Source organism: Pecten maximus, chromosome 13, assembly GCF_902652985.1.
Source record: "Pecten maximus chromosome 13, xPecMax1.1, whole genome shotgun sequence".
Lineage (NCBI taxonomy): Eukaryota > Metazoa > Mollusca > Bivalvia > Pectinida > Pectinidae > Pecten > Pecten maximus.
In genome coordinates this window covers 410,368-437,601 of record NC_047027.1, presented here as the reverse complement: position 1 = coordinate 437,601, position 27,234 = coordinate 410,368, and the positions used below count along the sequence as shown (strand labels likewise).

The window sequence follows — 27,234 nt, the reverse complement described above, 5'->3', positions numbered from 1 at the left end:
CTTTTGTCCAATAAAATTCTGTATTTACTTAAATAACAATTTACCGGAGTTATTCCTCAAACCTCGTCTTTATTACTCAATCTTTTGTTAAGGAATGATATCATATTACCTAATTCAACCATTAACATCATTTACTAATACAACCATTAACGTCATTTACTAATACAACCATTAACATAGCTCACTAATACAACCATTAACATAGCTCACTAATACAACCATTAACATCGCTCACTAATACAACCATTAACATCGCTCACTAATACAACCATTAACATCGATAACCTTGCAGATTATCTAATCTTCGAATGCGGCAGCCGAATATAGGCTTAAGTCTATATCAAAATTGTCTCCATTATATAGTACATTTATTACAAATATCAGGTTATTAGTCAAGAATGGAATGTATAGTATATATATATATATATAGAAAGAGAGTTTTATTAATATTATATAATGATCAACTGATTATTATTCATTTTTCATCACGGTTTATTACAATTCATTATCTAATAAACAACAAATCGACGTAACTTGCTCAAAACCGAGTTTCCGACTGTAATATCTGTTTAGTAACTACCAGTAGTCATTTACCCGTGAATGGATCAAATATCCATCTCCCTACTGAGTAGACCTTGGTTCACTGTAAAGATTTAGAATAAATATCAACAATCATCTACATGTTAGTTAAGACTAGATAAGATAATTAATTACGATTGTTAAAATCAATCTGATACCTAACAGGTAAGTCGCCATATCTCATCCACTGTACCGCCCTGTAAGGCATGTTAGTAATATAATTATACTAATTCTGGCGTACCCGTGATGACGTCATAATAGTAGCCATAGGAACGAGCATAGTTCGTCGGCAAAGTATTTTTTTCCTATAAAGAGTCAAGTTTCGAAATATAATCTGAACAGCCTTTTAATGGCAGACATACACACTAACACGCTGGTTATAAACACAGATGGCAATTTATGTACCCTTCAATTTCATTGGTTAGAATGTATTCCGGGTCAGATGTCATTTGACCTCACATATTTGAATATAACACAGATACATCTGCCAATAATATTGACAGGTTGGTTTTCCGTCCTTGCGGCACATTACCTTGACGGGTTCGGATCTACGGAGTGTTGATACTGGAGGTTGTTGTGTGGATGTAAACCTGTCGATATGAAGGTAAGTGTACGACTCGATCAAACCCGATATAATTATACATGTTTGATTTAAACCCTGGTCCGGTGTACCATAGTTAATGTATTTACTGGACTAATTAAAATTAATACACACTGGACTGTTAGACGGGATCTCCGAATAAGAATGGGAGAATTATTGAATAGTTGTTTTGTGCCACATGTCTTCCACACCAGCTGTCTAGTGTTCCAGTAACATGTGTTTTTCGCATGATTTTTCCAAAATTAACAAAACTGCTTACCAAATTTCATTTAAAAAAAATAGCCCATTTTTTGTCTCTTCCCTTGCTTTAAAATCATCAAGATACTCTAGTTAAATTGCATGCTGTCCTTGAAATCAGGTGTACAAGAGATCGTTTGTGTAACAGTATAAAATGTCTTATACCTACAAGAGATAGTTTGTGTAACAGTATAAAATATCTTATACCTACAAGGGATAGTTTGTGTAACAGTATTAAATATCTTATACCTACAAGAGATAGTTTGTGTAACAGTATTAAATGTTTATATGTGTGTGTGTTTGTATGTATGTCCCGTATGTAATTCTCTACACTATTAGTTTATGATAATAAAATCAGGCATTGTCGGTTTTCATAAATTACTAAGTATAACCACATTTTTTATTTGCTTGACATTTACAATGTAAGTATGGGTACTAACGTATTTTAATGTCGTTCTGGTAATTACTTTTTGTTCGCCGTTTTTTATTCTGTTCTATTTATATTCTTTTGTATAATATATACAATGTACGAGTGCCTACTAGCCTATTTTAATGCTGTTCTGTTTAATATACTGTTTCTATCGGCCCTAGTGGCCTGTTTAATATACTGTTTCTATCGGCCCTAGTCGCCTGTTTAATATACTGTTTCTATCGGCCCTAGTGGCCTGTTTAATATACTGTTTCTATCGGCCCTAGTGGCCTGTTTAATATACTGTTTCTATCGGCCCTAGTGGCCTGTTTAATATACTGTTTCTATCGGCCCTAGTGGCCTGTTTAATATACTGTTTCTATCGGCCCTAGTGGCCTGTTTAATATACTGTTTCTATCGGCCCTAGTGGCCTGTTTAATATACTGTTTCTATCGGCCCTAGTGGCCTGTTTAATATACTGTTTCTATCGGCCCTAGTGGCCTGTTTAATATACTGTTTCTATCGGCCCTAGTGGCCTGTTTAATATACTGTTTCTATCGGCCCTAGTGGCCTGTTTAATATACTGTTTCTATCGGCCCTAGTGGCCTGTTTAATATACTGTTTCTATCGGCCCTAGTGGCCTGTTTAATATACTGTTTCTATCGGCCCTAGTGGCCTGTTTAATATACTGTTTCTATCAGCCCTAGTGGCCTGTTCTGTTTAATATACTGTTTCTATCGGCCCTAGTGGTCTGTTTAATATACTGTTTCTATCGGCCCTAGTGGCCTGTTTAATATACTGTTTCTATCGGCCCTAGTGGCCTGTTTAATATACTGTTTCTATCGGCCCTAGTGGCCTGTTTAATATACTGTTTCTATCGGCCCTAGTGGCCTGTTTAATATACTGTTTCTATCGGCCCTAGTGGCCTGTTTAATATACTGTTTCTATCGGCCCTAGTGGCCTGTTCTGTTTAATATACTGTTTCTATCGGCCCTAGTGGCCTGTTTAATATACTGTTTCTATCGGCCCTAGTCGCCTGTTAAGAGTTGATGGCCCGTTAACAATACAAAAGTTAACAAAACCTGTAGTCGGTGTTTTTGTGCAAATTTTACAAAAGAACCATCGACTGGAACCCTAACTTGTTTATTACACCCCTACCTTCACAATACTGATGTCCATCCTGTTTTACCATGTATCATTGTTATCCATTTTTTTATGAATCATATTCTCTGTACTGTAATGTTTACGAGAATAAACAATTGTCATTGTCATATATTTACACTTGCAAAGTTTTGTCACTATATAACAATACCAGACCGATTTGTTTACCATTCTTGCATGGAAACATTGACCTTTGAACTTCGAGTGCTTCGGTCGCGGTCTGTTTTCTGTTACTCTCGATGAACGCGTGATGAAATGTTTCTTAAAATAAAACAACACGCTTTGTTTACCATTGTTAAATGTATAAAAATAACATGTTTGACAATATTAAATATGATAATCTATCAAAATGTTTTTGTTTGTTATGTTAATATCATAATAAAAAACAGAACTATTTTTTACCGCGGAAAAAAAAGTCTCAATTTGTTGTGAAGCGTCACCATTGGCTGTTCTAATAATTGACTCCTCCCACTGTGTCCGACTTTTATATGATTTTTTTTATTTACAAAGAAAAAATATTGTAATCACAAAGACTTATAGAAACAACATCCGTAAGTGTAAATATAGGGATAGCAATTCCTCTAAGAATATATTCTAGCGCGCCCCATAGAATATATTCTTAGAGGAATTGCTCCATAAAAGCATGGTTAACATAAAATGAAATCCAATCCCTATGTAATCTGTAAAAACCTACTTGTCACGCGTGATCTCCGTATAATAGTAGTCTAATTTGGTAGAACGTGACTGTCTGGCCTAAAGGTCCCCACAATACAGGAACATTATACTCCCCACGTATCGTGACTGTCTGACCGAAAGTGGCTTGCTGTCACAAATAATTGTATTTTAAAAACATGTTTTGAAGAAAGGGTAGCATCTAATGACAGCTGGGTATTGAATATAAGCTGAACTGAACAAATTAAGATTAAATCATTTATTGAATTATGATTTTAACGAGAAAATAGCTTTTGATGTGATTAAGCAACGATTTTCTGATGTTTATCAACGGGAACTTTTATCTAATATTAGTGATATTTCTAAAAGTAAACTATCTTCTACTTGTGTAAGCCTATAGATGACCAGTATAAAAAAACAAATAGCTAGATTTAGATTAATCTCTCACAATCTCAATAAAGAACAAGGAAGATACAGAAATCAGCAGAGAGAGCAAAGAATATGTACATTATGTCAGGATAATGATATTGAGGATGAATATCATTTTATTCTCAAATGTAACTTTTATAACAATATTCGAAGTACATACATTGAGCCATATTATTATAGAAGACCAAGTGTTTTTAAGTTGATACAACTGGTATGTGTTCAAAATGTTTCTGAATTGAGTAAGCTAGGAAAATTCCTTTATTTAGCGACAAAACAACGTAATAACGCCATTTAATTGTTTAATTTATTATATGTTAGTCTATTTATAACGTACATGAACTATTGTGTACTGCCATTATGACGTTAATGACATTTCTATAACATATAACAACACTTAAGTGTACGTATACATATATGTGTATGTGAGACTGTTAAGCGTAATGGACATGTACATTTGTAATTGTGTATTGTAATACTATATTACAGTGTATTGTTTTGTAATGTCTCTCTGATGTGTTGTAAAACACAAAGAAATAAAGAGTCTGAATCTGTCACAGTAAAGGTGATATAAGGGTGCGAGTCTACGATATATACGGGGACTTACATCCGGGCGGTCAGTAGTCCTATAACATCTATCTGTCAATCAGTGGTCAGTACTTCCTCATACTGACCAACTGACCAGCTAGGATGGTTTTGATATAAAATACAACAAAGGATTGGTTACATACCTGCTATATCAGACACGTAGTTGGAAAAATGTTTGTTAAAGGAAATATGAGTTAATAAAATACCAAATACTTATCAAAACCTAGTAAAAATTCCCTTTCACTCTGAGAAACACTGTCCATATCGACCCCCTCCTTCACTCCACGAATGTTTATGAATATTTACCCCCAACCCCCCTCCACTCCATGTAATCTGGAGACAATGTCTGTATAATTCATTACATACAGTTTTACAGTCTTTGTAATAACTATATAAACTTGTCCCTAAGACGAGACAGTGGAACATCGTCACCATCGATGTCACCGTCGAGGTCACCGTTCGGCAAAAAACTGATTCCGTCCATGTTGTGGTATAAATATTGATGTCTATCTGATAGTTGTTAATGGTCGGATTTAACTGTGTAATCGACAATTGGAGGTCTCGTTCTCACTCGGCCGACATATTATTTTATAGAAATAACATTATCTGAGTTTATATGGACAAAATTTAAATTTAAGTAACTTTAATCGTGTACAGTTCAAAAGGTTCTTGATATTTGTATTCTATTTAAACTCAGTGAATTTATATTCATCCAACACAACATTAAAATATGTGGTTTTAACTCAAAATACTGGAAAACATACAGAAAATAAAACAAAATCCATCCAATTAGGGCATTGAGTATCATGTACTACAATATAAGTATGTTCCAGGTCTGTCTGATAGGACCGGTACAGTCTGTGAACAAGTGTTAAATATCGGGAATTGGTCAGAAATCATACAGGTTATAGTCTCAAACTGAGAGTTTGATATCGGTATGAGTGTCATAGCTCAGCGATGAGGCTCGTTAATGGTTACATTTTGTTTGTAGAAGCGTACGTTCAGACCTGTATATGAAGGTCCTTCTAAGGGGCATTAACAAAGTGTTTAGCATAGTAGTAAATTATTTATTATATGGAACAAATACGGACGTATGTCGAGTGAATCTTCAGTGTCGGTCAATATTTAGAGAAGATCCAAGATTTACAGGTCACTTCACACGATAAAACTTTCAGGACCTTTATGGTAAATTAATGTACTGTCCAGGAAAATCATTGTCTCCATAACATCAGAATAATTGTGTTACCAAAGGGAACATAATACTTTTCATGAATTATCAAGTATGAGATAGAACTTTAATTTGTGTACAGTGTATCACGGTGAATATTAGATTTGTATAACAGGTATCAAGCTTGTCTTGTACACTTTTAGATATATTATAGTATCTATAGATGTATTATTGTATCTATATATATATTATTGTATCTATATATATATTATAGTATCTATATTATTGTATCTATATATATATTATTGTATCTATATATATTATAGTATCTATAGATGTATTATTGTATCTATATATATATTATTGTATCTATATATATATTATTGTATCTATATTATTGTATCTATATATATATATTATTGTATCTATTTATATATTATTGTATCTATTTATATATTATTGTATCTTTATATATATTATTGTATCTTTATATATATTATTGTATCTATTTATATATATTATTGTATCTATAGATATATTATTGTATCTATATATATATATTATTGTATCTATTTATATATTATTGTATCTATTTATATATTATTGTATCTATATATATATTATAGTATCTATAGATGTATTATTGTATCTATATATATATTATTGTATCTATATATATATTATTGTATCTATATATATATTATTGTATCTATACATATATTATTGTATCTATATATATATTATTGTATCCATAGATATATTATTGTATCTATATATATATTATTGTATCTGTATATATATATTATTGTATCTATATATATATTATTGTATCTATATATATATTATTGTATCTATATATATATTATTGTATCTATTTATATATTATTGTATCTATTTATATATTATTGTATCTATTTATATATTATTGTATCTATTTATATATTATTGTATCTATATATATATTATTGTATCTTTATATATATTATTGTATCTATATATATATTATTGTATCTATATATATATTATTGTATCTATAGATATATTATTGTATCTATAGATATATTATTGTATCTATATATATTATTGTATCTATAGATGTATTATTGTATCTATAGATATATTATTGTATCTATAGATGTATTATTGTATCTGTATATATATTATTGTATCTATTTATATATTATTGTATCTATATATATATTATTGTATCTATATATATATTATTGTATCTATAGATGTATTATTGTATCTATAGATATATTATTGTATCTATATATATATTATTGTATCCATAGATATATTATTGTATCTATATATATATTATTGTATCTGTATATATATATTATTGTATCTATATAGATATTATTGTATCTATATATATATTATTGTATCTATAGATGTATTATTGTATCTATATATATATCATTGTATCTATTTATATATTATTGTATCTATTTATATATTATTGTATCTATATATATATTATTGTATCTTTATATATATTATTGTATCTATTTATAGATGATTCCTCTATTCCCATGGCAAGCTTGTTAGACTTGTAACACATAATAAATTAACAAACACCAAATTGAATTGAAATAAGGCCGTTTTATTAACGACGTAAGGATATCAATAATGTATATAGACATTTTACATACATTGTTACATCAAGTCTAAGATGGGGATATGCAAAACGCCTTATTAACGACGTAAGGATATCAATAATGTATATAGACATTTTACATACATTGTTACATCAAGTCTAAGATGGGGATATGCAAAACGCCCATCAAAAAATATGTTTACATACATTGTTACAAATATAAAGTCTGAGATGGGGATATGCAAAACGCCCCATGGATCTAGGTGGATTGAAGGGGAGGTGGTGGGAAAAGATATAGAGCTTCCAGCTAAACTATAATTAGTAAACATGTACACTAATTATAAAAATAAACAAACGTGTACAGACCTTGTTCCTCCATATCTCAGCGGCCTCTGACCTCTGCGACCAGTGGCCCTGTACTTATATAGGAGCTATAAATAGAAGCAGACTAACTCTGCATCCTTAGCCAATCACCTCACTTCAAATTCTAAAATGGTCAGCATCCATATGATGCACAAAAACTTGAAATAATTACGAATGGAATAATCCATAATATAAATGACATGATAAAGTGGAACATATATAAATGACATTAAACAAAGTTTAATTTGTATTTATAGATGATTCCTCTATTCCCATGGCAAGCTTGTTAGACTTGTAACACATAATAAATTAACAAACACCAAATTGAATTGAAATAAGGCCGTTTTATTAACGACGTAAGGATATCAATAATGTATATAGACATTTTACATACATTGTTACATCAAGTCTAAGATGGGGATATGCAAAACGCCACAGAGATAACCTAACCATGGGTAAATTCCACCCAAGGATAGGTTATCTCTCCCCCCATCCGCAGCCATTTAGAGGGATATGTTAACCATCATATAGTCAGCAAAATTAAAATACTTTGCCAAAATGATGCAAAGCAAAGCTAACAGATTATCACTAATATATATATAAACTAATACATCAAAGGTGAATTAGCAAGATATTTGCCAAGCTTATTTCTCCGTGATAATACAGTAGTAAATATTCTTAAAACACATTCAGAAGTGCTTCTAAACCCCATGATCGGAAATAAAAGTTGTATTTTGGTAAAAACTGTTGTCCTGAATACAAAGTACTAATAATAATACATGACAACATACCATTGACATGATGATTATACCAAAATTAGGAATTCTATATCAAACACAAACCTTCTGTTTCTCGCATAATAAAAAGTACGACAAAACAACATAATATAATTGAGCAACATATTAGCCCATAATAGACTATAATTCGAAAAATCTTCCCGACCCAATGCCTAGAAGACGTCCGAGTTTCAAAAGAACAAAACATGAATATATACAAACAAATCACTTGACTGTTAAAAACACTTCACAATCTTGTGTCATGTACCAGATTTTATTAAAATTGTTCTAGCTGGTACAACTATTCTCTGCACACATTATTATGTAGTAGCTGATGAGACCCTGTAAATCATATATGTATACAATACAAAAACGCCATTGTAGTTAAAAAATTTTACTCATCGACCCCATGCCCATGAGCAAATTAAAATCAAATAAAAATAAGCACAGTTTAAGCAAAATTCAAATGGTGACCAGTAGACCCCATGACTAATGGTCAAGCATATGTTGCAGCAAGGTTACATATCAAAAATTGAAGGCAATCTTATGTATCTTTTAAATGCCGTAGACTGCCATCTTCCCATTTGCTGAATTTCGTTATCAGGGACCCCACGGGCTGCTGCAGAACTCGCAGCACCTATACGAAAACTATGAGATGTCAAACGCAGGTGTGACAGGCCTGCCCAACTTAGGGAATGTTTAAGGCATTCACTGAAATACGCGTAAGAAATAGCCTCAAGACCAGGAAAACAAAATAATGGCCCAGATTGTGTACCACGTAGCAGCAAATACTGTTGCATAGCATGAACAGGACAACATGCCTGATTTGTTTGAGATGCAGCAATGGCCAGTGTTATCGGTCTGATGTTATAATGTGCTTTAAATGAATTGAAAGTTAATTCCAAATTACACAATGACCCCGAGGAGTTGGTGATAATTCGAACATCCTCAAACTGTAAGCTATTGCTAGCAGATCTACTATGCGTCATTTCCCCAACCCGTAAAAAGGCATGAAAAGCTAATAAATACATTGTTTTCAGTAAATGATATTGGTAAGGTGACGATGTAGTGAAATTCAAAGATGTCACAATCTTTACCAGGATATCTGGTGTAATTGGCAAACGGCTATCAGAATGGTAGCTACCGCGTTGTATTGCATTCAGTAATTTCTTGATTAGAAACGATTGTGTTGGATCTTGGTAACCACATATCTTATTGATGTAACCTATAGCTGCAACATATGTAGAAATAGTAGCCGAAGCTAAACGTCTTTCAAACAAATGTGCTATGAAATATGCCAGTACATTGTATGAGGTAGGTAAGACTGTAGTACCAGCAAAAACTGTAGCAACAAATTGGCAAAACAACGTATAGGCTCTATCATAAGTACGGAAAGTCTGTACTGATGTAGCTTTCATCAGCAAGGAATGAATGATATTGGTTAAATGTGCATGAACTGGGTTGGTATTGGTGTTGGATGAACCTCCATATGTGGGGCTAGTTGGCGAAAGGAGTCCACCTGTAAACGAGACAGATGGTCACTTAAGACATTGCTTTTTCCAGGTATGTGACGTGCCCTAAATAAGACATTTAGTTTCATTGATGTCACTACAAAACGTCTTACTAGCCTCATTAGGACTTCATCTTTACTGGTTTGCTTGTTGATAATGTCAACCACTGCATAATTATCACAATAAAAAACTAAACAGCGATTAACAAGGGAGGGGCCCCACAGCTCTAATGCAAGCACCACCGCAAAAAATTCTTTAACAGTGATGTGGAAAGATTGCCATTCTGGTGGCCATTCCCCATACATCCATGCTGTTTGGAAAAAACCACCAAAACCTACATTGCTAGCATCAGTGTAAAACTGTAAATGTTCCGAAGTTTCCCAAGTATCAGTCAGAAACATGGATGTGCCATTGAAGTAATTTAAGAAAATACCCCAAGCAGCTAAATCCGCCCTAGCTGCCTTGTTTAATCTCCTGTGGTGATATGGTTTTGTTAAACCACATGTAAGATCAATAAGTCGACGTAAAAACGGGCGACCTGGCAGAATTACCCGACAAGCAAAGTTAAGTAAGCCTATCAGTGATTGAAGTTCTTTAAGGGTGACCTTGCGACGTTTTGAAAAAGACTGTATACCATCACGCATTTTCTGTAACTTATCCAACGGAAGTCGAGCGACCATCTCAACACTATCCAATTCTATTCCAAGAAAAGTTAGGCAGGTTGTGGGAAGCTCTGTTTTGCTTTGTTTGATAGGGATGGATGTATCGGAACAAAACTTCAGAAATGTTTTAAGATCAACGAGACATTTTTGACTATTTTGGGGACCAACAAACAGAAAATCATCCAAGACATGTACCACCCCTGTCACCTTAAACTTCTGGTCTAAAATCCAATGAATGGCTGAGCTGAAAGCCTCAAACAACCTGCAAGAAATTGAACAACCCATTGGCAGAACCCGATCAAAATAATATTGTCCCTCAATTTTAAAACCTAAAAGTTCATAATCCTCCGGGTGTATAGGGATTAGCCGAAATGCTGATTCTATGTCTGTTTTAGCTAACAGCGACCCTTTTCCATGTTTTTTTATGAGCGAAATGGCATTATCAATTGATTGGTAAACTACCGTAGAATTTTCAGGAGAAATACCATCATTAATTGAGGCGCCCTCAGGAAAAGATAAATGGTGTATGACTCTGTATTCGTTTGGCTCTTTTTTAGGTACTAACCCTAAAGGAGAAATTTGTAAATTAGTATATGGTGGCTGAAGAAAAGGACCATTGCAACGACCTTTGTCAACTTCTTTTTGAATTTTTACTTTCAAGATGTTAATGTTTTCTAGTGCTGATTTGAGATTTTTTGCATCACGAAAAAGTCTAGGCCCTTCATATTGTAACTTAAAACCTTTCAAAAAACCCTGCTCTAAAAATGAGAATTTCAAAGGGGGATAACCTTGTAAATATTCAAAAAATTTATCAACCAAAATTGGGGTAGGTAATGAATTACTTTTGGTGCGGTGGTCGTTGTGGTTTACTGGATTGATTTTGAGATGCACCTGATCCAGCTGGTTGCTGGTTGTCAGGCTTGGGGTTGTTCTGACAATTTCTCTGTTGATGTCTGCCGCCACAGACACCACACCCATGCCAGAATTTGCATCTGTTACCCTTTGCACACTTGCCATGCTTGTCGTAAGCCCAACACACTTTTTTACGCGTGTTAGGCTTGGTGCCCTGAAAGGGCTGCTGTGGGCAGAGTGCACGAAGGCCTATGGCAGTGGCCTCCATATATAACTCGGAGTGTGGCATGTGCCAAGGTGAACATGGATAAAGTTGATGCCACATTCGAAAATTAGAATCATAGTGCATCGCAGCGGCAATGCCCGACCTTTTGTAAAGTGTTTGTATGATATCAGCATATTTCATTAGGCTTGCTGCAGCCTGTGGATGTGCCTGAACATAAATGGCAACAAAAATATGAAAAGCTGAGATCCACTGTTCAATGGATTTGATGGTGAAACCTTTATTGTTATTGCTCAACACTAATTGCTGTCCTTGCATTTCAAATTTCAAGGAGTCTTGCTGATGTGATGTTTTCTTAAGCAATAAGCTTAAGTCCACATACTCATTGTTGAAAATTTTTGATTTTAATTTTACATCAATAAACATGTCAAGAGGTCGGGCAATGCTTACAGAAGTGATATTAGGGGTCTCACCAGCTACATCCTGGAAAACCGTTGAAAAAGACACTGGCTGTGTCCGCGAATTGCCATTAGGTCCTGGAAAGTTAATCGGTTGAGTCACTGTTTGAGGCACTTGTTGAGGTTGTAGTCTGGCTTCAGGTACAGATTGAATAATTGGCTGAGTTGCCACCTGACTTCCCGATCCAGCTGCGGCAGCAGGAATGATGTGTGAACTATACGGGAAGTTCAGTGTGTTTGTACTGATGTCCCTGGGTGATGCTGTAACCATTGCTGGGACTGGTGTTGATGTAAGCACCGGGGCTACCGTTCGGGGGAGCTGGACCTCTGGTGTCGCCACAGCAATGTCCTCATCTGGCCTGCTTATGGCATTCACATGTGCTGGTGGAGGGTTTATTGAGAAACCTGCCTCCTGCATATACTGGAACAGTTGTGCAGCAAGTTCTGGGATGGACACTGTGTTGTTTGGTGCTGTTATACTCCCAGAAGCAGCTGCTGATTGTGTATGTGCTGAGGAAACAGGGGCAGTATTAGCTGTTTGGCGCCTACGGCGCCCCACCGGTTGTGCATTGCCCTCACTTCTGTTTGCAATCAAAGTGTGATTTTGAGCTGCCCGTCGCCGAGATCTTCTGATAGGCCCCACAGAACCAGGATTACCTGTAATTACAATGCGAAAAAGAGCAGTCCAATACATGAACCAATTTCATGATGATGGTTAAATCCTAGATAATGACATTTATGAAAAAGAAAGTTTGAAAAACTCTCTCGAAAGTCATTATCATATTGAACACCAACGAATATATGGCAAAATATGCCATATCATTTTGATATTTTGAACAATGGGAATTCCCCCAGCTAATCCAGGCATACCCCTGGTATAAGTAAAACTGGGATTTCCCCCAGAAAGTCCAGGCATTCCCCCGGGATAATCGTACTGGGCATTCCCCCAGTATACTCCGGGCATTCCCCCGGGAATAAAACTGGAAATTCCAGCAGTATGGACATGCTTCTTATCTCTATGATTATAACAAAACTGAAAAGCCGGGAATTCCCCCAGCCAACCAGGTATTCCCCCGGCATAATCATACAAGGCATTCCACCGAGATATCAAAACTGTAAATTCTTCAAATAAATGTTATAGACCTAGGCCTGTATGCTTTAAAAATATTCATGAATTACCAACATACAAATGGATACCAACTTGTATGAAATCCAAATGTCCAAGTAATTTCTTTATTTTCTTTATTTTCAAACCATTTTCACTAGCTAATAAGTCTAATGAGAATTACCTTAACAATAACAAGGCATAATTACTTTTTAAATCTCAAAATATAACATTGAAAATTATCAAACTGATAATCAGTATTATCTTGTGCATCACATTAAGATATGAGAGTTAAGATTGACTTATCATGATATACAAAGTTTTATTCATCAGAAGTTGAGTTTGCAGATTTACTAATAGCTATAGGGCCTTTTAGAGAAGTCATACACTGAAAACGCGAGTTACGTCCCTTTCATCATACAGACCATCTACAATTTCAGGTCTTCAAGTCGAGAAGACGTATTGTAAGAAATTCATGTCGTTTAATGATGAAAACTAAGGGATGAGTAAAATCCCGGAGCGATAACGATTTAACGGACATGTAATGCATTATACAGTAAACGGTAAGATAATTGAACTACCTGTTAGCTTGTAACTTTCCGTAACAGACTGAACGACCTGGGCGGAAGTTATCGAAGTAAACAACCACCGAGCGCGTGCGCTAGCTGTAAACAGAAGGTAATTAATATTCAAAGCTTACCATATACGGAAATTTAGATACGCCCACTGTCTGATCTTAAGCCATACAGCGCCGCTCCTCTGACCGAGAGGATATACCTTTGCATCCCTGACGTATTCAAATGAACTCCGTCCCCAGAAAGATGAGGAAAGACGCCATCTTTGAGACCTTTGTGACGCCAGAAAAAACACTTGTCCGTGACCCCACATTTCACTTTCAAATTCGCATTTATGAAGTCCACTGCTTCATTATATTGACGAACTGGAACATGTCTTGTACGACTCCGATAAAACAATTGCAGAATGCCGACTTTTGATACTGAGAGTCCAAATAATAGCCATTCAACCACTGATAACAAGTCGGTCACGAGCGAGTCCTTGACACTATTAAAACTTGGGCAATCCAAATCATTACCACCAATTTGGAGTAAAACTAATCCAGGCTGCTGTTCCAATATAATATCGGATATCTTTCGTGTGTAAACATCAGTCAGCTTACCACCTCCTTTACCGAAACACGACACAACAATATCCCTGGGATTGTTTTGAAATCCGAGGTTCGTCCATGAACCCTCGAGCGCGCGGTCAAGGCGTTTCACAAAGCTATGCCCAATAACTACAACGTTCGTCATGATGAACAAGTTAATGTACACGACATATAAGTACACAAAAGATATAGAGCTTCCAGCTAAACTATAATTAGTAAACATGTACACTAATTATAAAAATAAACAAACGTGTACAGACCTTGTTCCTCCATATCTCAGCGGCCTCTGACCTCTGCGACCAGTGGCCCTGTACTTATATAGGAGCTATAAATAGAAGCAGACTAACTCTGCATCCTTAGCCAATCACCTCACTTCAAATTCTAAAATGGTCAGCATCCATATGATGCACAAAAACTTGAAATAATTACGAATGGAATAATCCATAATATAAATGACATGATAAAGTGGAACATATATAAATGACATTAAACAAAGTTTAATTTGTATTTATATATTATTGTATCTATAGATATATTATTGTATCTATATATATATTATTGTATCTATATATATTATTGTATCTATAGATGTATTATTGTATCTATAGATATATTATTGTATCTATTTATATATTATTGTATCTATATATATATTATTGTATCTATATATATATTATTGTATCTATTTATATATTATTGTATCTATAGATGTATTATTGTATCTATAGATATATTATTGTATCTATAGATGTATTATTGTATCTATAGATATATTATTGTATCTATATATATATTATTGTATCTATATATATATATATATTATTGTATCTATATATATATTATTGTATCTATATATATATTATTGTATCTATATATATACTATTGTATCTATAGATATATTATTGTATCTATTTATAGATGTATTGTTGTATCTATATATATATTATTGTATCTATATATATATTATTGTATCTATATATATATTATTGTATCAAAGAAGTAATATAAACAGTATAATCCAGATAACACTGGATCCTCACATAAATGTATGGAGGATACGAATTACTTGTAATGATTATATGGGGCAATAATATATACTTCTTATATATATTATGTGATTGTACTTGTGATTTTTTGTGTTTTGATAAAGGGGCGGATTGCATCGAAAATTTAACAAACCTTATTGTTTACACTGTTTGAATTACTTCTTTGCCCCATATATTATTGTATCTATATATATATTATTGTATCTATATATATATTATTGTATCTATAGATATATTATTGTATCTATAGATGTATTATTGTATCTATTTATATATTATTGTATCTATTTATATATTATTGTATCTATAGATGTATTATTGTATCTATTTATATATTATTGTATCTATAGATGTATTATTGTATCTATTTATATATTATTGTATCTATTTATATATTATTGTATCTATTTATATATTATTGTATCTATAGATGTATTATTGTATCTATTTATATATTATTGTATCTATAGATGTATTATTGTATCTATTTATATATTATTGTATCTATAGATGTATTATTGTATCTATAGATGTATTATTGTATCTATTTATATATTATTGTATCTATAGATATATTATTGTATCTATAGATGTATTATTGTATCTATAGATATATTATTGTATCTATTTATATATTATTGTATCTATTTATATATTATTGTATCTATAGATGTATTATTGTATCTATAGATATATTATTGTATCTATAGATGTATTATTGTATCTATTTATATATATATTATTGTATCTATATATATATTATTGTATCTATATATATAGTATTCTATCTATAGATATATTATTGTATCTTTATATATAGTATTGTATCTATTGATATATTATTGTATGTATTTATAGATGTATTATTGTATCTATATATATTATTGTATCTATTTATAGATGTATTATTGTATCTATATATATTCCTATCACCAGTTAAGTCCATTGTTTTCCATCACCTAACTTACATGTTGTATATATGTTGTTGAAGTTGATGTGTCTTTGTACATACTTATGAGCCGTAATTAAGGCTTAAAGTTGAATAATCAATCGAGCCTGTAGATCTAATCTCGTCCTGGATGGTAAATGTCATTACTGATTTTGAGTAATTAAGAAGCGTTGACTATTCCCTGTAATTAGTAACGACGAGTATTATCTATCAATGACTTATTTCACCGATGAACAGTTTTGAAAGTAGGACGGTATCGTAAACACGCCTTACTCGCCTTACGGGGAAAACGACTTCAAAAATAAGATAGCCTTAATAAAGCCTCAGCTTATGGTCAATATTTTAAGGTTTTACAAATAACACGCGGATGTTGTTGAAAACGAAGATGACTGCTTCGTATCCTGAATGCCCAATAGTCCGAACACTTGATAGTCCGAAAATAGATAAATTTGTAACATGGATAAATGACAATATGTATATACGAAAATAGTGAAATCAAAAACCGAAAGAAAAAAAAAACGTTGTGTCAAAATTGCGGGATCAGTAGTATTATATTTGACGTTATGTTCTTGCAACGTCAAGCTTCACAAGACGGCGCCATTTTGAGTGGTCTGGTCAACGCAATTTAATTGTTTTCTGATAAATAAAAACCAAACTGCCCCGAAGTGAGCGTTGTATACCAAATGAATCTTCACATAAAGCAAACTAACCCTATTTACTATCACTGTATAACGTGTGCCATATTTACTATCACTGTATAACGTGTGCCGTATTTACTATCACTGTATAACCTGTGCCATATTTACTATCACTGTATAACCTGTGCCATATTTACTATCACTGTATAACGTGTGCCGTATTTACTATCACTGTATAACCTGTGCCATATTTACTATCACTGTATAACGTGTGCCATATTTACTATCACTGTATAACCTGTGCCATATTTACTATCACTGTATAACGTGTGCCATATTTACTATCACTGTATAACGTGTGCCGTATTTACTATCACTGTATAACGTGTGCCATATTTACTATCACTGTCTAACGTGTGCCGTATTTACTATCATTGTATAACGTGTGCCGTATTTACTATCACTGTATAACGTGTGGCGTATTTACTATCATTGTATAACGTGTGCCATATTTACTATCACTGTATAACGTGTGCCATATTTACTATCACTGTGTAACGTGTGCCGTATTTACTATCACTGTATTACGTGTGCCATATTTACTATCACTGTATAACGTGTGCCGTATTTACTATCACTGTATAACGTGTGCCGTATTTACTATCACTGTATAACGTGTGCCGTATTTACTATCACTGTATAACGTGTGCCGTATTTACTATCATTGTATAACGTGTGCCATATTTACTATCACTGTATAACGTGTGCCGTATTTACTATCACTGTATAACGTGTGCCATATTTACTATCACTGTATAACGTGTGCCGTATTTACTATCATTGTATAACGTGTGCCGTATTTACTATCACTGTATAACTTGTGCCATATTTACTATCATTGTATAACGTGTGCCGTATTTACTATCACTGTATAACGTGTGCCATATTTACTATCACTGTATAACGTGTGCCATATTTACTATCACTGTATAACGTGTGCCGTATTTACTATCACTGTATAACGTGTGCCGTATTTACTATCACTGTATTACGTGTGCCATATTTACTATCATTGTATAACGTGTGCCGTATTTACTATCATTGTATAACGTGTGCCGTATTTACTATCACTGTATAACTTGTGCCATATTTACTATCATTGTATAACGTGTGCCATATTTACTATCACTGTCTAACGTGTGCCGTATTTACTATCACTGTATAACGTGTGCCGTATTTACTATCACTGTATTACGTGTGCCGTATTTACTATCATTGTATAACGTGTGCCATATTTACTATCACTGTATAACGTGTGCCGTATTTACTATCACTGTATAACGTGTGCCGTATTTACTATCACTGTATAACGTGTGCCATATTTACTATCATTGTATAACGTGTGCCGTATTTACTATCACTGTATAACGTGTGCCGTATTTACTATCACTGTATAACGTGTGCCGTATTTACTATCATTGTATAACGTGTGCCATATTTACTATCACTGTATAACGTGTGCCGTATTTACTATCACTGTATTACGTGTGCCATATTTACTATCACTGTATAACGTGTGCCGTATTTACTATCACTGTATAACGTGTGCCATATTTACTATCACTGTATAACGTGTGCCGTATTTACTATCATTGTATAACGTGTGCCGTATTTACTATCACTGTATAACGTGTGCCGTATTTACTATCACTGTATAACGTGTGCCATATTTACTATCACTGTCTAACGTGTGCCGTATTTACTATCACTGTATAACGTGTGCCATATTTACTATCACTGTATAACGTGTGCCATATTTACTATCACTGTATAACGTGTGCCGTATTTACTATCACTGTATAACGTGTGCCATATTTACTATCACTGTATAACGTGTGCCATATTTACTATCATTGTCTAACGTGTGCCGTATTTACTATCACTGTATAACGTGTGCCATATTTACTATCATTGTATAACGTGTGCCGTATTTACTATCACTGTATAACGTGTGCCGTATTTACTATCACTGTATAACGTGTGCCGTATTTACTATCACTGTATAACGTGTGCCGTATTTACTATCACTGTATAACGTGTGCCATATTTACTATCACTGTATAACGTGTGCCGTATTTACTATCACTGTATAACGTGTGCCATATTTACTATCACTGTATAACGTGTGCCGTATTTACTATCACTGTATAACGTGTGCCATATTTACTATCACTGTATAACGTGTGCCGTATTTACTATCACTGTATAACGTGTGCCATATTTACTATCACTGTATAACGTGTGCCATATTTACTATCACTGTATAACGTGTGCCATATTTACTATCACTGTATAACGTGTGCCGTATTTACTATCACTGTATAACGTGTGCCGTATTTACTATCACTGTATAACGTGTGCCGTATTTACTATCACTGTATAACGTGTGCCGTATTTACTATCACTGTATAACGTGTGCCATATTTACTATCATTGTATAACGTGTGCCGTATTTACTATCACTGTATAACGTGTGCCGTATTTACTATCACTGTATTACGTGTGCCATATTTACTATCACTGTATAACGTATGCCATATTTACTATCACTGTATAACGTGTGCCATATTTACTATCACTGTATAACGTATGCCATATTTACTATCACTGTATAACGTGTGCCGTATTTACTATCATTGTATAACGTGTGCCGTATTTACTATCACTGTCTAACGTGTGCCGTATTTACTATCATGGTATAACGTGTGCCATATTTACTATCACTGTCTAACGTGTGCCGTATTTACTATCATTGTATAACGTGTGCCATATTTACTATCACTGTATAACGTGTGCCGTATTTACTATCACTGTATAACGTGTGCCGTATTTACTATCACTGTATAACGTGTGCCATATTTACTATCACTGTATAACGTGTGCTGTATTTACTATCATTGTATAACGTGTGCCGTATTTACTATCACTGTATAACGTGTGCCATATTTACTATCATTGTATAACGTGTGCCGTATTTACTATCACTGTATAACGTGTGCCGTATTTTCTATCACTGTATAACGTGTGCCATATTTACTATCACTGTATAACGTGTGCCATATTTACTATCACTGTATAACGTGTGCCGTATTTACTATCACTGTATAACGTGTGCCGTATTTACTATCATTGTATAACGTGTGCCGTATTTACTATCACTGTATAACGTGTGCCGTATTTACTATCACTGTATAACGTGTGCCATATTTACTATCATTGTATAACGTGTGCCGTATTTACTATCACTGTATAACGTGTGCCATATTTACTATCACTGTATAACGTGTGCCGTATTTACTATCATTGTATAACGTGTGCCATATTTACTATCACTGTATAACGTGTGCCATATTTACTATCATTGTATAACGTGTGCCATATTTACTATCACTGTATAACGTGTGCCGTATTTACTATCATTGTATAACGTGTGCCGTATTTTCTATCACTGTATAACGTGTGCCGTATTTACTATCACTGTATAACGTGTGCCATATTTACTATCACTGTATAACGTGTGCCATATTTACTATCATTGTATAACGTGTGCCATATTTACTATCACTGTATAACGTGTGCCGTATTTACTATCATTGTATAACGTGTGCCATATTTACTATCACTGTATAACGTGTGCCATATTTACTATCATTGTATAACGTGTGCCGTATTTACTATCACTGTATAACGTGTGCCATATTTACTATCATTGTATAACGTGTGCCATATTTACTATCATTGTATAACGTGTGCCGTATTTTCTATCACTGTATAACGTGTGCCGTATTTACTATCACTGTATAACGTGTGCCGTATTTACTATCACTGTATAACGTGTGCCATATTTACTATCATTGTATAACGTGTGCCGTATTTACTATCACTGTATAACGTGTGCCATATTTACTATCACTGTATAACGTGTGCCGTATTTACTATCATTGTATAACGTGTGCCATATTTACTATCACTGTATAACGTGTGCCATATTTACTATCATTGTATAACGTGTGCCATATTTACTATCACTGTATAACGTGTGCCGTATTTACTATCATTGTATAACGTGTGCCGTATTTTCTATCACTGTATAACGTGTGCCGTATTTACTATCACTGTATTACGTGTGCCATATTTACTATCATTGTATAACGTGTGCCGTATTTTCTATCACTGTATAACGTGTGCCGTATTTACTATCACTGTATAACGTGTGCCGTATTTACTATCACTGTATAACGTGTGCCGTATTTACTATCACTGTATAACGTGTGCCATATTTACTATCACTGTATAACGTGTGCCATATTTACTATCACTGTATAACGTGTGCCATATTTACTATCACTGTATAACGTGTGCCGTATTTACTATCACTGTATAACGTGTGCCGTATTTACTATCATTGTATAACGTGTGCCATATTTACTATCACTGTATAACGTGTGCCATATTTACTATCATTGTATAACGTGTGCCGTATTTACTATCACTGTATAACGTGTGCCGTATTTACTATCACTGTATAACGTGTGCCGTATTTACTTCCTGTTCCTACTTCTTGTGTTTACACCACGAGAGCTTTTTCTGCGCATGACTCCCCCCCCCCTCTTTTTATTCGTGCCTTTACTATTATTTTGTTTCGCGCCAAGACTTTATCTATGAATGTTTTGTTTGAAGCATTGAAACTGTAATAAAATAATGACTGATTTTTAAAAATAGGATTTTTCAAAAAAATAATTCAAGTAATAATTTTGCGGAATGCTGATATTAATTTGTGATAAAATGTGCCTTATCGATATAACTTAACAGCATTTTAGGTCATCTGAGACGAAGTCACAATGCCTTTGTCTTTAAGCAAGGAAGTCACAATGCCCCAGACTCGTGCATCCGTAAACAATTTACAATTTCGACTTCTTCTCCAAAACCGCTGAACCCAATTCAATGAAATTCGACAGGACACTTCCATGGCCAAAGGTCAACCAAAGTTTTGAATTATGTGGTCCTGTTCCCCCAGAGGCCTGAGAGGCGGGGCTAAAAATAATCAATTGAATTAACTTAAATATTTCAAAACGTTTAAGGGTTAAGCGTTAAGGCCCATGGTCTCTTGTTTACTATTTACCTATTTTTGGACTATCGGACCCCCAGACTATCGGACCCCCAGACTATCGGACCCCCAGACTATTGGAGCCCCAGACTATCGGACCCCCAGACTATTGGACCCCCAGACTATCGGACCCCCAGACTATCGGACCCCCAGACTATTGGACCCCCAGACTATCGGACCCCCAGACTATCGGACCCCCAGACTATCGGACCCCCCAGACTATCGGACCCCCAGACTATCGGACCCCCAGACTATTGGACCCCCAGACTATCGGACCCCCAGACTATCGGAGCCCCAGACTATCGGACCCCCAGACTATCGGAGCCCCAGACTATCGGACCCCCAGACTATCGGACCCCCAGACTATCGGACCCCCAGACTATCGGACCCCCCAGACTATCGGACCCCCAGACTATCGGACCCCCAGACTATTGGAGCCTCGGACTATCGGACCCCCAGACTATCGGACCCCCAGACTATCGGACCCCCAGACTATCGGACCCCCAGACTATTGGACCCCCAGACTATCGGACCCCCAGACTATCGGACCCCCAGACTATCGGACCCCCAGACTATTGGAGCCTCGGACTATTGTACCTGTGAATTATCAGTACTTCGGACTTGAGGCATTCGGAATATAAAGGTGTCACGTCGTACTTCATTACAGTGAAAACTGGTAGTCGAAAATGTAACAAAACTTAAGCAAGGAACTATTTTTTAAAATTATCTAAATTGTGGTGTGGACAGGGAACTAGTTGTGTTTTTTAATATTTGAGAATGTTCAGGTCCAATATAAAGGTAGATAGTTGATTACGTTCCTTACATCTCATTGTGATGGTAAATACTTAAATCGAATAAACATGGTACTTTACGGACAAATGAAAATCTATATTATAACAATGTAACTATTTTATAAAAAACTAGAAACTGGCATAATGTCCCCCGCTGCCACTTGATGCTCCAGAACACAGATTATAACTGATAAGAAATGATAAGTGACTATAAATTTGTCTATAATTTCATTTCAGAGTTTCAACAAGTTGTGTTGGATGTCTGCTCTCTGCTTCCTGGGTGGTGTTATCCTGTGGCTGGCGACAACAAACTTCTCTACAATTACCGGATCTGATACCCATCGTAAACCGGAACCTCGTAAACCGGAACCTCGGCAAGAGGCACCACTAATGCTACAACCACTGATAACGGAACCGGGACCGGAACTGATGATACCGGAAAAGGAAGGTCGAGGTACAGGTGGTTACCTAGTGTACGACTGTAGCCATAGACATAACAAGTCATGTGGCGGCTGGTCAGACAGACTGACCGGTATATTGTGTACGTACGTGCTGGCAAAACTGACCAACAGAACTTTCCTTATCAATTTTGACAATCCTTGTAAACTGGAGGACTACTTCGATTTTAAGTCCTATGATTGGAGGTACAATAAGACCTTGTTAGATCACGAACCTTCCCAATATTATGATTACATGAACGACAAGGTCAAGCCACTCATGAGTCTGTTGGTAAGATCCAATTCCACACAACCCATAAAGGCCCTGTTTACCAAACGCGTCAGTTTTTTTCGGATTAACTGGGACATAACGCCTGAGTTTCGAAAATTTCTCCACATTGACGAGTACGTCCCATGGATATCAACACTCCACTTCGCTGATATAAATCGTTATATATATGAATTATTTCTCAAGCCGAAACCTTTCTTATACAAAGCGATCAATACTGTTTACAAAACCAAAAAAGCAGACAAAATATTTTGTGCCCACATCCGGATGGGGAGAAGTTCCACTTTCCCTAGGGATAGCATAGTACGGAAAACTCCAGAGGAAGTTCGGATCATGTTCGATTTTATAGAGAAAATCGACAAACGTTCTCATGACTTGTTTCTAGCTACAGATAACATTGATATACAAAAACGGTTCTATAGTCAATACTCAGGAGACTTGATTTTAGACATGCCCGGCCGACTAACACATATAGACCAAGCGTTTACTGGCGATGTGTGTGAAGGTTTTTATAAACAACTTCTTGACTTCCTGTTTCTACAGACTTACTGTGACAAACTCGTCATCACCAACAGTGGGTTCAGTATGGTGGCCGCCTACCTCCGAGATATCCCCGGGGGACTCTACTGCTGGACTCCTCGCGCAGTCATCACGTGCTCTCGGTATACTATACACGACTTCTTCCCTTTACCATTACTGGGGCCCCCGAGGGAATACAACGCCCACGGGAAAATTACCCGACTCGGATGAGAAATAAGGTGTATTCGTCTCGAATTGTTATTTACTCTCTGTTGGGTTCACCCTAAAACCTGGAAATTAGACATAAACAGCCAGGGCAACTATAATGGCGGTACCCATGTAGTAGTAGGTGACTTCCCTACTGAAAAACATATGGAAGGTATTTAGAGCAATACGGTAAAGAGTGTCCTACCTAAGGACACAACCACGACAGCAAACATCGGTCCGTGTCCCAGCTTCTCGAGAAACACAACCCACGTGGGAACATCGAATCACATACCTCGGATTTTTCACCTGAGGCCACGAGGCCGGTGCTCTAACTACGTCGCACTGTATTCCTCTCAAAATGTGACCTAATGTCTCTATGGACTGGGGTTTATCCTGGATATTAGCCAATGGGGTGCCACTGTATTGTATAAACACTGGTGATGTTGTAGAAAAGTCTGGGTACCTGTAATGTACGAAACGAAAGCAAAACGAAAACAATTTCTGTATCGTCAAACTTTGGCAATGTGGGGATTTGCTCATATAGTCCAGTTGTCGTTAACTGTGTAGACTGTTTCTGTGTAAGTAGGACGGTTTTCTGTGTTATATGGAGTGTGTACTGGTTGATTATCGATCTTGTTAACTGTACAAGTAGTTGTATAATCATTGATCTGAATGTTTATATTTAATTTACCACAGACAACATTACGTTGTTATGGTATACAGTACCTATCGATTAGAGTTATCTCCCTTGTCATACTTCATTTTCTCCTAAGACAATACATATAGGCCATGACTTATCTAACGTAATCGTTAAGATCAAAGTAAGCTTTGACTGTTCTACTGTTTATTTCTGGGACTTAGACATACAATCACACATTTAGTCTCAGAACTTACCAATTCGATACTTAGCTTAGACTTACTGAGACTGTATGTGTGTGATTGTATGTGTGTGATTGTATGTGTGTGATTGTATGTGTGTGATTGTATTTGTGTGATTGTATGTGTGTGATTGTATGTGTGTGATTGTATTTGTGTGATTGTATGTGTGTGATTGTATGTGTGTGATTGTATGTGTGAGTGTATGTGTGACTGATTGTGTGTGATTGTATGTGTGTGATTGTATGTGTGTGATTGTATGTGTAAGAATGGTTGTTGATGTAACTATGAAGTTTTAAAGGAGAATATTTGATTATGGATGTAATTTACTAAATAACATTTAGGATGTTTTTTATTCTATTCATTGAGTCTATTCATAGTTTGAATATTATAAGTCAACCTCTTATAACATCGAGTAATGTTCATTTTAATCCAGATCTATCATCAACTTCTTATAATATCGGGTAATGTTTAAATGTTCGATCTCTTAGGAACAGGTGATACTATATCTACTGACTTCCCTGAATATGAGATAGTATGCCTCACTTAAACACATCTCAGCAAAGAAAATACTAATACTGCCATACAAATTAACTCTTATTCAAATATTTACAGATAAGATAGACACACACATTATGGTGGTGGTATAAATATATGTACAAAAACAATGTACTAGCTACTCGGAGAAATGACTTGGAAACTGAAAATATTGAACTTTTACTACCTGGAATTAATATTACATTAAAGAAGTTTCTTCTCAGATGTCTTTGCAGACCACCAATATTTATATATATGTTATATATACTAATCCTAATCTTTACTTGTGACATTACTATCGACCTATTATCCTTTCGACCCAACTCTCATCTATCAGTGATCATGACAAAATGACAATTACAAAATCTTATTGAAGAACCAACTGTTCTCACTAGTACATCATCGACACTCATTTTTATATTGTTACAAACACTATCATCCTATTAATGAACACACAAGTTTACACACCCTTCCGTAGCTATCATTGTCCAACATTAGAACATGTCTCCTTTCAGACCTTAAACATTAGAACATGTCTCCTTTCAGACCTTAAACATTAGAACATGTCTCCTGTTGTGTATGTAGGTTGTATGGGTGTTACGAGATCACATAATTGTACAGTCTAGGGGAGATAATCTAACTCCATATGTATATGAGTTATTCCCCTTTGTTGTAATTCTTTTCGTTTGTGAGATACATTTTGATTATTCATATAAAGACTTGGAACAGGAAAGACGTTTGTGGTTTTGTTTGACGATATCATAATGTAACGTACAGCGAGTCCCCATACCTCACAACATTACACTCCTTTCAGACCTTATAACAACAGTCTTAATAACAGAGTATATAGGGCGTCACTATAGCTGATTGGGATACTACTAACAATGACTTACTTAATGTCAACTAGGATATATTACTTTAAGATAACACTAAGATAAAGTCCATCTATTATATTTAAATAAACAAAATTAATCAATCAACTAGCACATATATTCCCCACAAAATAGTTACAGTTCATCCTGATAACAAACCTGGGATGACGGCAGAAGTAGGGCGTTAATTAAGGGGGAAAATAGAAAACAGAACAAAGCAACAACCTATAATCGAGAACAGGGCAAATTTCAGAACCATTCGTAATGAAGGTGTAGAACTCATTCGGCAAGCTAAAGATATTTACTTGAATTTTTTTTTTACAAAAACACAAAATGAACATAATAAT

The 27,234-nt window shown here is 34.9% G+C and overlaps 1 protein-coding gene across 1 annotated transcript; it reads left to right on the top strand.

The window, feature by feature from the left end:
- Positions 1-1,081: 1,081 nt before the first annotated feature.
- Positions 1,082-25,630, top strand: LOC117340853. The gene is made up of 2 exons (XM_033902626.1): positions 1,082-1,183; positions 23,388-25,630. The coding sequence occupies exons 1-2, from the start codon at positions 1,178-1,180 to the stop codon at positions 24,624-24,626; spliced, it is 1,245 nt and encodes a 414-aa protein (XP_033758517.1). The 5' UTR covers positions 1,082-1,177; the 3' UTR covers positions 24,627-25,630.
- The last annotated feature ends 1,604 nt before the right edge of the window (positions 25,631-27,234 follow it).